Source organism: Nicotiana tabacum, unplaced genomic scaffold (genome assembly GCF_000715075.1).
Source record: "Nicotiana tabacum cultivar K326 unplaced genomic scaffold, ASM71507v2 Un00298, whole genome shotgun sequence".
NCBI classification, from domain to species: domain Eukaryota; kingdom Viridiplantae; phylum Streptophyta; class Magnoliopsida; order Solanales; family Solanaceae; genus Nicotiana; species Nicotiana tabacum.
In genome coordinates this window covers 56777-72000 of record NW_027438535.1, presented here as the reverse complement: position 1 = coordinate 72000, position 15224 = coordinate 56777, and the positions used below count along the sequence as shown (strand labels likewise).

Sequence of the window (15224 nt, the reverse complement as noted above, 5' to 3'; positions counted from 1 at the left end):
CTCCCCCCCCTCCCCCCCCTCCCCCCCCCTTATCTCCCTGAACTTTAGCATTGAAATAGGAGTAAACTTCTAAAAGGTGCATGTTATTCGAGGAAATTGGCGACATCCGCCACCTCTCATTCGTATTCCATCTGATTGGAATTATTTGGCCCGTTTTGTGAACATGCTTCTTTTTTTTCTGCATTTTGGTATTATATTGAACGCTTAATTATCCAACAAACTATTCTAACTTGTAAGTTCAACCTCGTGCTAGTCAAGTGTGGCCATCCAGGGTGGCAGCAGTGATAGATCACCCAAACTTGTTCATTTCAAATAAATACATCTTCAAATGTAAAAATGTCTTTTTTTTTGTCTTCTTCTTTTCTCTGATTGATTTTAGGTATTTATAAGCAATTACCCAAAGAGAAAAATAGGTAACTATCCCATTCCCATTAAGTGCGACACCTACAGGAAATGACTTTTAGCTGTAGTCGCAACTTCTTCAAGCGGACTCTTCAAAAATGTTGTTGGGTGCGTGTCGGATCCTCCAAATTTAGTGCATTTTTGAAGGATCCGACACGGGTGCGGCAACACTTTTGTAGAGTCCGAGCAACATAGTTGTCCCCAGACTCCACTTGTGGGATTCCACTGGTTGTTGTTGACATGCTTATTCTTGTCTTTCATTTTCTTGTCCCCAAAAGAGAGGAATATTCTTGTCCCCAGACTCCACTTGTGGGATTCCACTGGGTTGTTGTTGTTGTTGACATGCTTATTCTTGTCTTTCATTTTCTGTGTCTTTTAGGAATAATAGTATGTCCCTTCATCATTTTATGCCATTTTCATTAGGGTGTATGGGTCCCGAGTGATAGTTCGGCTATGCTACTTACATATATGTGCTGACATTTTTTAGCAAAATAGAGACCCAAAATCCTCATTTTTCTTTGACATACAATTACATTTGATAGTTAATAATTCTCTGGAGTGATGTGTTCGATGCGCTCATGTAGGATGGAAAGCGCGTTGTGCCGAATACTTTCCGTTCTCAACATATTTTGAAGGCATTCGTAGCTCAGTTGCTACACATCAGACACAGAAAACCCCTGAAAATGGAGTCGTCATCTTGAATTCTGGTGAAAATTGTGCTTTGCCTTCGCCAAATGGGAGATTAGATAAGCTGGACAAACTGAAGGATCTACACATCTAATTGTATTTCATGCTGAAGTAAGTTGTCCACAAGAGTACTGGAGAAGCTAACTGGAACCGCATGTTTAACCTCTGAGTGTCTACGCACACCAATGCGAAGGTTCCAGTTGAATATATAAGGTCCTACCAGGGCTGTGGGAGACATCAGATGATTTTTTGCTTTGGATGGACTTCCTTTTGCGGCAGTTCTCCACCCCTGGATTCAATTTTGTTGGCTTTATGTGTAAATTTGATCTGATATTGTTACGATGGTATAGCATTCTCTGGTTGCTCAAGGTCTGGTCAGATACCAGAAACAGAGTTTCTTTGGCATAGTACAATGCGATTTCAACAACTTATAGATTGAAGTGAGCTTTCCGGAGGTCTTTCAAGTTTGATCTTGTATACCACTAGCATAGACGTCTGCAAAGGCGCGTGTATTTTTCCATTTTGTCGAGCATTTTTTCATGTATAAACACAGTTCTATGTTATATTTTTTGCATTAGTACTCAGAGAAAATGACAAATTGATAGAGTTGCTGGGATGATGTTCCGTGATTTATTTGACAAGTCGAAGGTCATGTCTGTCTATGCGAAGCTTTAACTAGACCTAAGTTTCTTCTCCCTTTCTTGTTTTTTTGTGTGTTTTTTCTAGCCTGTTCTATGCGGTGTTTAGGTGGCTTGACCAGAAGTGCTCCTTTTATTATTTTTTATTTTTTTGTTAGTAAGGGTATATATTTATATTTTACATTTATATATAAGAGAAATAAGAAAGAGTTATTATAAACTGGGATTTTCTAACTCCTAGAGTTCTCGAACATTCCTTATTGAAAGCATGTAAAACATAGGGTGGGGGAGCTAAATTATGCAGGAGATGCGATGGTTGTTGGCCATCCGAAAGAGGTAAGTTCAGGCCAAACGTTACCAGAATATCTGCCACATTGTTTGGGATGCAATCAAGAATGATGTATAAGATTATTTCCATTTTGTGATATATAGAACACATTGCCTGAGAATCAGTTTCTTATGATGAGCAGTGTGCGGAGGGTCCTGGAAAATGGAACGATGAGAACAGAGCAACTTCATAGATTCAAGTTTCAAATATGGGTTCAACAATTAAATGGTAAATTTAATTGAACTCGTACTTGACACTCTAAATCCGCCACGATCTCTACTTTATAATGAGTGTGAGGAGTTGTAAACCTATTTGGTTTCTACTATCAATTATCGCACGCACCAGCACAACGGTAGAAGACAAGCAGAGATCTCAATAATATCAATCATTTCGTACGTACTATATATGCATGTCTCGCAACACAACAAATCCATGCAATTTTACGTACTAGACACTTCGTGAATCATCTGTAAAATTATAATTAACGTTATGTCGTCATTATGTACGTGGATTTCAGTGAAAACGAAAGGAGATTTTACTATCATTTTCTATGTTTACGTACGTGAATGGACTCAGGTCTGTCTCAACTTTTGTTTGTGACAATTTTAAAGTGATTTCTCTTCCTTTAACCACAAGCTTCTTTTGACATATTGCTAACAGCTAAAGGCTAAAGCAAACCCATGAAAAGACCTCCATTATTTCACTCAATATGGCATGCAATGCAAGAGTACCTCCTCACGTGTCATTCACGTGCTTTGAGGGCCTAATAACTTGGCTTCCCAACATTATCTTAGCCACACATTTCATATACTCTTTCGTTCGCAATTTATGTTGTATACTATTTAACTAGGTACAGAGTTTAAAAAAAAATAAATTAAAAAAGATTTTTGAAACTTATGTTTTTTAACAAGTAATAAATAATTGTGTGACAATAAATCATTTCACTAAAATAAAAAGTATAAAAATCAAATTACTTTTTAGTACAGAAAAGTATAACTATTCTTTTTCCTACATAAAATGGAACCGAGGAAGTAATAAATTAATCGGCAAAGGGCCAAATATACCCTTCTACTTTCGAAAATGGTCTAAGAATACCCCCTCGTTATACTTTTGGGTTATCTATACCCCTGCAGTCATACTTTGGGTTCAAATATACCTCTCATTTAAATGGAAGGACATGTGTCATCGTCCTGTTGGTCAATTCTAAATATCTCCTAATTAATAAAAAAGACCCATTATCCATGCCCGAAAAATAATTTTTTTTTTGTAAAAACTGGAAAAAACTAATTTTTTTTTTACTCAAAACTGAAAAAAACGAAAATATTTTTTTTCCAGTTTTTACAAACAAAACTGCTTTAAAAAAACTGAAAAATATTTTCTAAAACAATATTTTTGTAAAAACTGAAAAAAAAGGAGCTGAAAATCAATTTTCTAAAGCAATTTTTTTTTGTAAAAAGTGGAAAAAATTGAATTTTTTTTACTAAAAACTGAAAAAAACGAAAATATTTTTTTTCCAGTTTTTATAAAAAAACTGCTTTAAAAAAAGGTGGAAAATATTTTCTAAAATAATATTTTTGTAAAAACTGAAAAAAAACTAAAAAGCAATTTTCTAAAGCAATGTTTTTGTAAAAACTGAAAAAACAAATATTTTCTTTTTTTTCAGTTTTTAGTTAAAAATATTTCAGTTTTTTTCAGTTTTTAATTGCTTTAGAAAATTGATTTTTAGCTTCTTTTTTTTTTCCAGTTTTTACAAAAATATTGTTTTAGAAAATATTTTTCAGTTTTTTTAAAGCAGTTTTTTTTTTTTGTAAAAACTGAAAAAAAAAAATATTTTCGTTTTTTTTCAGTTTTTAGTAAAACAAATTTAGTTTTTTTCAGTTTTTACAAAAAAAAATATTATTTTTCGGGTATGGGTAATTGAGTCTTTTTAATTAATTAGGAGATATTTAGAATTGACTAACAGGACGATGACACGTGTCCCTCCGTTTAAATGAGGGGTATATTTGAACCCAATGTACGACTGCAGGGGTATAAATAACCCAATAGTATAATGAGGGGTATTCTTAGATCATTTTCAAAAGTAAAAATGTAAATTTGACCCTTTGCCGTAAATTAATTGATGGTCTGAAGTCTTGAACTGAAATCGAAAGAAGAGGTTAATTTCCCCAATGTGATATATTACACTATTTGTCAAATTACGCTGCGTTGGGCACGTCAAAGGTTTTAATTAATTTAATTAAAAGTTTAATCAAATGTAAAGAATATTTACACACCCAGTAGATTTGAAAGGGGTATAGAAGAATATATGATGTACTATTTAAGTTACAAACTTAAGATTACTCTGCATATTGTTATAGCTCAGATTCACTTGAACGTAAAAACTGTACATTGTCTGCCCAGAAGTTAAACTCTTTAATTGACTCTGATAGTCGGGTAGGGGCCTCAAGTGGCAGAATGGGTATTTGATTGACTTGGAATGGTTACAAAAAACATTAATGATTTGGGTCAGTGTGTTAGGTACAAACTCTATATTACGTGTGTCCTTATGTAGGACGACGTTATTAGTATGTTTCATTGCCTTGTCCAATCCTAAGGAAGCGTATGCTAGATTAGATCTCAAATGGAAAATAGTTCACTTTTAGCAAAAGAATATTAATCAATTCGGAAATTAAATAAGCAGATGCAAGGGAGAAGGAGTTATAATTAATGCCAAAGAAATTGCATGAGGATCTGGTGAAGGGTTGAAATATCCGAGAATAATTAAGGCACAAGCAAAAAATTCAACAAAGATTATATAGAAGAAATTTATTAAATTAGGGAGAGAACGTGGTAGGAGGCTTTTTCGCAACTCATAAATTATTGAATCTCTCTACATCATAACTACTTCTCCATAATAAAAAAATATGTAGTAACACCCCTATTTATAATACTACAAATCAAATTTGACTAGACTAACAAAACCTATTCCAATATGAACTTCGTAAACAAAACCTAACTAGACATGAATTAATTAAAATAACAAATATCAAATCTTAGACGATATAAGAATACTAATTAATATTGGTTTAATTTCCAACAGCCTCCCTTAAACCAAGATTTTCAAACTTGAACATGTCATGAGTAATATCAAATCGTGTAGAAGTCAAATACCTTAGGCTCTTTACTAATTTGCTAAAATATGTAGCATCAACAAAGTCGCGAGTACCATATTTAGTCAATTTCAATTTCTCTTCAATATTGGTCATACTTGATTTAGCTTTACTCATGGTAGATCCCTTCAAATTATCATCAACATATTTTTTCTTTACTTTAAAACTGTCTACTTCTCTCGTTGCCTTGTGGTTGGTCTTGTACATCCATTCAACTCCAATTGGCCATCCTATAGGTTGTAGAGTAATGGCATCAATAATCATTTCGTCGTACTCCTTAAAACATGTAATCTCGAATAATGGTACAAAATTGATTGCATCTTCACTATCTATAATCATACGTTGTTGTGCATGGTTCTAGATTCCAAGCTATTTCCGCCTCAATCTTAGGAGATTATCAGAAACTTTCTCTTGATGAATCATCTTACTTCTTTCATTATTATTGGATTCATCTTTAATATCATCAGATAATTTTTCTTGTGAAACACCAACCTCTTTTGGACGGGCATCCGTTGCAACTAAATCTTCCCTTTTAACAACTGGAGAAATTTTTGATAGATCAATTTGAATTTTTTTTGACTTTCCTTCGCATTCACTAGAATCTTTATCACAATAAAAATTATATGTACCTTCTCTACTTGTCTCGACTGTTTCTAAATTTTGGTCTTCTTGATTTATTTTCGTCAGATTTGGTGTGTTTTCTTTTTCTTTTAGATGATAATCCTTTTCTTGCGATGCCTCCTCCACTGTCCTATCTTTATGTTGATTTAATAATATCCCGTATGTCACTGATTCGCCTTTTAAATCATCAAGTCTGAGCGTGCTAAGATCTTTGGTAGCCTCAAGAATAACTTTGTTATTGTGAAACTTTAAACTTAGAGACTGCGATAGTTTTTCAACAACTTTAACTTCTTCCAATACTTCTCCGTTGGTCCTTAGACCATTGACTATTTCTTCAATTCTTGTAAATAATTCTTTGTCAGACTCTGTTGGTCTCATATAAGCCAACTCAAATTGACTCCTAAATTCTTGTAGTTTCTCCTTCTTTATATCAGCAGCTCTTCGATATGACTTTACCAAAATTGTCCAAGCCTCCTTTGATGACTTTGCATGCAAATATTATTTTAGATACATACAATTCGACCTTGATGGAGAGATAATAGCGTGCCCTATAATCTAAATGTCTCTTCTTCTCCAATTGCATAGCTGCATCACCCGTCAATGTTGTGCCTTCTGGGGGTTCCTCCAATTCTTTATCAATGGTGGACCATAATCCAATAGCCTTAAAAATAATTCTTCATCTGTTGATACCAAGTTTCATACTTTTGCCATCAAATACAAAAAAGGGACAATTAGGTAATAGAGTATAATATTTTTTTTTGAGATCTTTTACCGGTTTCGACAAGATCTCACACAGGCTCTCATACCAATTTGAAGGATTCTTTTACCGGCTTTGACAGGATCTCACCCAGGCTCTGATACCAATTTGAAGGATTGTAATAACCCGAAAAAGAATTTAGGCACACGCAAAAAATTCAACAAAAACTATATAGAAGAAATTTATCAAACTAGAGAAAGAACGTGGTATGGGGTTTTTTTATTCAGAACACAGAAACTCTTTAATCTTTCTACATCATAGCTACTTCTCGACAATAGAAAATATGTAGTAGCACTCTATTTATAATACTACAAATCAAATTTGACTAGACTAACAAAATCTATTCCAATATAAACTTGGTAAACAAAACCTAACTAGACATGAATTAATTAAAATAAAAAATATCAAATCTTAGACGATATAAGAATACAAATTAATCTTGATTTAATTTCCAACACGAGGGGAAAAAAGATGCATGAGGATCATGAGTAGAAGTAGGAGCAACAAACGTGCGCATGGGATCAGATATGAGCAGGTTGAAAACAGATAATGAAAAAACAAATAAAATATTTGGCCCGATCTATATTTAATATGAATAGAAAATGAGTTAACCGACAGATAACATGGCATCCTGAATATTATCACTTTTGGGAGAATTCCTAGTATCACGACCCGAAATTTCCACATTCAGGATCGTGATGACGCCTACCATTTCACTTGCTAGGCAAGCCAACATTAAAATAATCTTAACCATTTTAAAACAAATCAAATTAAACAGTAGTCGATTACTGAAATAAAGTGCGGAAGACGATAACAACCGAATCATCCAAATACATCCCCGAATCTGGTGTCACAAGTGCACGAGCTACTAGAATAATACAAATAAATATCTGAATAAAATTCAAGCTATTTAAAAGATAATACACAGCTAAGATAAGATAGAAGGGGACTTCAGAACTGTGGACGTTGTGCAGTTATACCTCAAGTCTCCTCTAGGTGGTTGAATCCGAGCAGGTCTATGGTATGCCACTGGGACCAACTCTAAAATCTGCACAAGAAGTGCAGAGTGTAGTATGAGTACAACCGACCCCATGTATTCTGTAAGTGTCGAGCCTAACCTCGACGAAATTGTGATGAGGCTATGACAAGACACGTACATAAACAACCTGTACGAGTATATACAAATACGAAGCAACAATAACACAATAAATAATAATTTATAAATTTGGGAGGGAACATGCGAAGGGGAATGATATAGAAACTTCAGCAGGAGAAGTGTCACGTAGCAGCCAATTAATTCATCAACAATAAAATGAGCAGCTGATAATATGAAAATGGCACGACACCACCCTTCGTGCTTTTACTCTCATTCTTTTCATAAATTAATAAATAAATAATAAGATTGGCACGATATCAACCTTCGTGCTTTAACTCTCTTCTGGCACGACATCACCCTTTGTGCTTTAACTCTCTTCTGGCACGACATGACCCTTTGTGCTTTTATACTCTTTGAAAATGGCACGCCATCATCCTTTGTGCTTTAACTCTCTTCCTCACTTCATAATTCAATAAATAATAATGTGAAATTGGCACGGCATTACCCTTCGTGCTTTTATACTCTTCCTTACCATAAAAATAATAATATAAATTCGAAAGAGTATTAAAATACGGGGATATATACTTATCAATCAATTCAATACCAGAATACCGATCTCACCTTCCAAAATATTCAACAATAATTTCATGAAAAATGATCAAATAAATAATAATAACTTAAGCAGGAATATCTTAATTAAATAGGCAATTATTCATAATAAACAAATTCCACCCGCATGCTTTGACTCAACCACAACGCATAAGTACTCGTCACCTCACATATACATTGTACCCGCACATTAAATCACGTAGCGAATAGACAAATAAGTCCTACTCCCTCAAGTCAAGGTTAACCACGACACTTACCTCGATTTGCAACCAACTCAAGATTCCAATACACCTTTGCCTTGCGAATTAGTGTCCAAAAGTTTCAAATCTAGTCACAAATAATTCAATATACTCAACACGATTCGTAGGAATTAATTCCACATGAAATTACTAATTTTCTGAATTAAAACCCGAAATTCATCTCAAAATTCAACAGTGGGACCCACATCTCAAATCTCGGAAAAACTCACGAAATCCGAACACCCTTTCCGAGACGAGTCTAGCCACATAAAAATTATCAATTTCCGATGTCAAATGGGTCTCCAAATCCTAAATTTTTATTTTTGAAAAGTTTTACAAAAATCTCACCTTTCTCCATTTAAATCCGAAATAAACAATGAATTTAACCATGGATTTATGAAATATAATCAATATATGATAAAGAATACTTACCCAGTTTGAAGTCACGAAAAACCCCTTTAAAATCGCCCAAATCCGAGACTCAACTCAAAAATGAGTAAAAATGGCTAACTCTCGATTTTATGGATTTTGTCTAGGCTTTTACGCATTTGCAGGCACAAATGCCGCATCTATGAGCTCGCATTTGCGAAGTGAGGCTGCCAGAAAAAATTCCGCATTTCCGGACTTCAATGTCGCACCTGCGACATCGCAAAAGCGACCAAACGACCGCAAAAGCGGTCTCTTCCGCAGAAGCGCTTGAGCCTTCGCAGAAGCGGTCGCGCATCTGCGCCTCATTTCTCTACAAAAGCGAAGGAACTGGCCAGTGCCCAAGTCGCAGAAGCGACCAGCTTCTCGCAGAAGCAGCTGCGCATCTACGGCTCCCTCTTCGCAGGTGCGAAACACCAGAACCACACACGCATATTTTTAAAAAATAATCCGAAACACGTCCGAAACTCACCCGAGCCACTCGGGACCTCGTCCAATTATACCAACCAGTCCCGTAATGTAATACGGACTTACTCGGGTTCTCAAATCACATCAAATAACATCGAAATTACAATTCACACTTCGATTCGAACTTTTGAGTTTCAAACATTTCAATTTACAAAACTCGTGCCGAAACGTATTAAACGATTCGAGAATGATTTCAAATTTGGCGCACAAGTCATAAATGACATACCAGAGCTATTCTAACTCTCGAAATCTCAATCCGACCCCGATATCGATGAAGTCAAATTCGCGGTTAAACTTTGGAATTTTTAAGCTTTCAAACTTTCAATTTTCAATAAATGGCGATAACTCAAGCTAGGGACCTCAAAACTAAATTCCGGGCATACGCCCAAATCCCAAATCACGATACGGACCTACCGAAACTGTCAAAATACTGATCCGGGTCCGTTTGCTCAAAATGTTGACCGAAGTCAACTCAAATGAGTTTTGAAGTAATATTTTACATTTTAATCAATTTTTTCACATAAAACTTTTCGAAAAATTTACGGACTATTCATGCAAATCGAGAAAAGCTGAATGGTGCTATTTAAGGTTTAAGAACACATAAATAATTATTAAATTTAAAGATGGCATATCGAGTCATCACACCTAGTTTCTTAAACTTGAGAAAACACCCAATTTGAGTCTTTGAAATGTTAAAGTTAAACCCATTGGTTAGCTATAAGTGGATAATATGAATTTTATTCATATTTGATCCATTTTTGAAAAGTTCATTATCCAGCTCATTTTTAATGAATAATACGGTTGAAAAACTATTTTTCTATCCATTTTGCCACCACAAATCAGAAGTAATCAACATCGGAGGGAAGTGCCCATTTTTCTGGTTCTTTTTCTCTTTTGGGAGGAAGAATGTCAAATTTTTCATTAATTTGCATAAGTCCTACTACTATATCATTGCTAAATAATAGACTGATTAGAGCAATTATGTGGATTCAAGGATATATTATTCAATGCATGATTTTATGTACCAATAGCGGTGGTAGATTAATCATTTCTTTTTAAACAGAATTGCATGATATTCTAATTGTTCTTTGACATAAACTTTTTGCTTCCTATATCTTAGAGATACTATGGTTTCTGAATTTTGGTTGTCGCTGTTCTTTGATAGGATATTGTTGGAAATGTTCATACAGATTTGTACTCGCCACAAGAAGCAATTTTCCATAAGTTGCATTTAAAATTCTATTAATTTCAATATGTCAATGTGACTAGGAAATGATTTTGTAAGGCCTATAACTTATAATAACTTCTATAAGTTGCGTTGCTAACCTCTCTCATAAGTATATACACATATTATATATATAGGGATTAATATAACATCATGTGTTGAAACAACCTACTTTTAATTTTTGATATGTCTCTTTTAATGCTTATCAGGTATATTTTCATTTCCTTTTGCATTCTAATAGCATGTTTACCAAGTTTCTTTGCGGACAAAAGTGCTATTTTTGCCAAAGTTGTTTGGTCAAGTTTTTAGAAGTAAAAGAGTGCTTTTGAGTGCATAAATGGTTTTTGAGAAACAAAAAAAAGTATAGCTTTTTTTCAAAAATATTTTTGAGAAAAATACACTTGGAAGCACTTTATAAAAGTTTGGCTAAACATTATTTTAAAAAAAAATACTTTTGAGAAAAATATTTTTCAAAATAAACTGATTTTAAATGCTTGGCCAGGTTATAATTCTCTATGATCTCCAAAGCCAAACGGTTCACTATTTATTTTCCATGAATTTTCTCCAAGCCTCACTTTACACTTGAAACAATTACACAACATATTCGGTGTATTTTTTTTGCAGACATATACACGCATGTGTGTGTCTAAATATGCACATAATTCATAAATTGACGAACCCTTCAATCAGGGAGATCACATGGCATGTTTTCTGTTTACAAATATCAAACACTACTCACTAAATCTCCAAAATTTATAAATTATAGTATAACCCAACGTACGATTGTGCTCCCATATAAAATTAGGAAGTTGCCGGTCCATATTAGTGTTTTAGGTAACATATAGTTCCCTACCATTTTTATCTCATGTGACCGACCATTTAGCCTTCATTGACCTGGCATTGCTCCTCTATTTACTATAAATTAAAACTACTACCCCTTTTGCTGATCAAAACAACTAACTCAAAAAATTGACTCTTCAAAAAGAGCAAAAGAAATAATGGCGACAGAACTTGAAATTACTGAGCTAAGATTGGGAATTCCAGGGGAAAAGAAAAGGGTGTTTTCAGAGATTGACAATGATCGAAGTAGCAGCAACGTTAACGACGATGATGATGTTAAGTGTCACAACAAAAACCAAGTTGTTGGTTGGCCGCCGGTTTGTGCTTATCGGAGAAAGAATTATAGCTTTAATAATATTTGTGAAGGATCGAAAATGTACGTGAAAGTTAGCTTAGATGGTGTCCCTTTTCTTAGAAAAGTTGATTTGGGAACTCAAAAGGACTACTCTGAATTTGTGATGAATCTTGAAAAGCTCTTTGGTTGCTATGGCATTTGTAAGTTTTGTTGCTTCTTCGGTTTATTAAATTATGCCATGCAAAATTGCAAAACAAAAACTTTACTGATATACTTTAACCGCATTATGAAATTTATCATGTCACTTAAGCGACATTAAGTTCCAAGTATCTTTTTATAGCAAATGTCAATTGATAACTTGTAAAATACTAATATATTATTACAACAAGTGAAAATATACTGATAGTAAAAAATGTTCTTTTGTACTATTTGTGTAAAAATTAAAAAAGAAAAACATGAGGAATATTGGGAGTCAATTGATTTTGTGATTTTTTGCAAACTTATTTTTAGTTTTATGACTATTTTTTATTTTTTGTTTACACATGAGAGATTTACTTTTACACGTAAAAAATCAATCATTTACCCACAAGAGGTCTAAAAATATTATTTTTTTAATTTTAAAATTGTAAAAATACATAATGTACTAATAGTTATAGTGAAATTAGTACATACTACTACAAATATTATAAAGAAGGTTTAGAAAGACAAAGGGAATAATGAGATTGGGAAAATATGGACAGGCGAAGCGGTGAAAGATGGAGACAGTTCAGAGTACATTCCTATATACGAGGACAAAGATGGAGACTGGATGCTTCTCGGCGACGTTCCCTGGGAGTAAGTTCAGTTCTCTACCTCTACACTAAAATTAGATACTTACCTTAATTAACTGACTCCTAACTACTGAACCTCAATTAATTTATATTTTATACTAACTGTTTCTTTTAAGTTTTTACTATTCCAATATATTAAAAATAAGTTATTTTTAACTTATTATTTTGCTTTTTAACTTATTATTTTGCGACAGTTAAAATGGGAAGGACGAAGTATTACTTTGTTGGTAAGATTTTAGTTACAATTAATAAAGATGATTTAGTAAAACAAATACCGGACTGGAACTCCATTATAATATACTGGAGTTCCAGCATAATATACTGGTCCAACATAATATGCTGGAAGTTCATACACATGTGCTCCAATCTCCAGTATATTATGCTGGAACTTTCCGTGTGCTGGAGCGTTCCGGCATAATTTGCTGGAAGTTCATACACAAGTGAATCAATCTCTAGTATATTATGCTGGAACTTTCCGTGTTGCAGCAAAATAGTGGCTATTTTTTAATGACTTTGCAAACGCTGACTATTTTTCAATTACCAGTCCGAAAACTGGCTAGTCCGTGCTATTTTTACTGCAACATGAAGGTACCAGGTTCATTTGAGCCCAGTACTTTTAGCACAAATTATAAATTTATGTGTAAAAATCTATTATATTGTAAAAATTAGTAGATATGAGCTCATAACCTTAAAAGTAAAATAATTTATATGCTAAAAATCTTAAGATTGAACTGATAAAATTTAAATCTTAGATTCGTGTCTGGTTACGTGTATATATTAGGTTTAAGTTTCCTTTGCTGACTTGAGCAGTACGACTGAACTAGCTTGTTATAGAGAGAGAAGAATTGATTTAAATGACAGGTTAGAAACCAATTTTTTCGTAGGAAACAGTGACAAAGATGAAAACGACCACCATTATATCCTTTCTTTTTACGGTGTTACCAAAGAAAACCCAATTTTTAGGAAGAAATCCCTGAATTGTAGGAGCAATTTTTTTAAAAATTGAAGCAACAAATTATTCAATCATGTGTGATAAGTCCGATCCTAATTTAAACTACTTAGCATATAAATCAAACTCATAGAATAAAAAAAAAATTAATAAAATTTCAATAATATAGTCGAAGAAAAAGACCGAAAGTCTAAAGTATCCCCACACAAAAAGTGAAAGGGCAGAGGGAAACTGAGTTTGTACAATGATTTTCACCAACCACAGTTTCTTCTCCAGAAGTCAGAAATTGCCGACAAACACGTATTTTTTCGAAGAAATTGTTGAATCAGACAAGACTGTCCCATAGGACAATATATAGCAGGTCAAGCAGTAATTATCACATTGAAAGCTTTTCTGGACCACGTTTTCTCTTGGACTATCATTTAACTGTTAGACAACTTTGCCATCTCGTCCTAGTACACAATCAATTATGTTTTCAATATTTTTTATTCTATTTTTTTTTTATATTTTCTTTTAACTGATCTTTTCGTATTATGATATATTGGAAATAACTTTTTTAACTTCACAAAGTTAGAGTAAGGTCTGCGTACATATTACCCCTCGTACCCTACTTGTGAGATTACACTATTTTTTTTTGTTGTTGTTTAGTATTATTTGTAGGGGAGCCTCAGAGCAATGCGGTAAAATTGTTTCCGTATGATTTATAAGTCACAAATTCGAACTGTGAAAGCAATCATTAATGTCTGTATTAGGATACTTTTCCCCTGCCCTGCGTGAATGCGGGATGCTATGTGCATCAGACTACTCTTATCTCGGGGAAAAAATAGAAAATCTGATGAATATATTAAACCGTGATTTACAGGATGTTTACTGAATCATGCAAAAGGCTGAGGATCATGAAGAGATCGGATGCAAAGGTGATAGGGATTCGAACAAAGGACTTTCTCAAGGGAATGTACAAAGAGAAATGAGGCTTTAATTTGCAATCACTGGATTAGTGAGAAATAGAGAGATTAACCACTGGACGAGTGGCCTCTCATATAATCAATTACGTTAATATTTTGTTTCGTATGTTTGTTTCAGATATACACTACATCAAATGTCGCTGTAATTTAATTTTAGGTGTTGTATAAGTATATGATTTCCTCTTCTAGTTATTTTGTTGCTCTATTATTGTTATGTGTAATCCAGATTCTGGATAATGTGCTTAAAGCTCGCAGCTACTGCATTAACTTTTAGGACATGTAATTTCTCTTTTTAAAAAATTTCGTTTCGTTTTTATCTCATTATATATTATTGGTAACTATGTTTTATTGCAACGTCGAATATGGTGATCAGCTTTAGTCAAGTTTCCGAGACCCCATATTTGAAAAATTAATCTGCAACACAATTGTTTACAAATATATCTCTACATGAAAAATAGGAAAATAATGATGTAAGATACTGTGCCATTAAAATTTACATATAGTTTTTGGGACGCTAAGGTAAGTTTGGACACTATTGAGATATCAGATTAGAGGATATTTAGAAACAATGTAGTAATATATTATATTCTCGACGTGCGAGCTTGATTTATTTTAGACAAGAACATGTAAATTCATTTTTTATAGCGGGAGACGATAATACTCGAAGACTCATGGATTTCCGACCGCTACACGAGATTTT

General features: G+C 33.6%; 1 protein-coding gene across 1 annotated transcript; it reads left to right on the top strand.

Moving 5' to 3' along the window:
* Positions 1 to 11560: 11560 nt before the first annotated feature.
* On the top strand, positions 11561 to 14840 carry LOC107773541 (auxin-induced protein 22A). Its single transcript, XM_075248891.1, has 3 exons — positions 11561 to 11980; positions 12521 to 12614; positions 14422 to 14840. Exons 1-3 carry the CDS (start codon positions 11644 to 11646, stop codon positions 14528 to 14530), a joined length of 540 nt encoding a protein of 179 aa, XP_075104992.1. The 5' UTR covers positions 11561 to 11643; the 3' UTR covers positions 14531 to 14840.
* Positions 14841 to 15224: the final 384 nt, after the last annotated feature.

Bases quoted from the DNA above. Each gene is read 5' to 3' on its own strand.
- LOC107773541 (XM_075248891.1), top strand. From the start codon at position 11,644: ATGGCGACAGAACTTGAAATTACTGAGCTAAGATTGGGAATTCCAGGG. The intron at 11,981-12,520 runs GTAAGTTTTGTT...AAATATGGACAG, and splicing joins CTTTGGTTGCTATGGCATTT to GCGAAGCGGTGAAAGATGGA. The intron at 12,615-14,421 runs GTAAGTTCAGTT...CGTGATTTACAG, and splicing joins CTCGGCGACGTTCCCTGGGA to GATGTTTACTGAATCATGCA.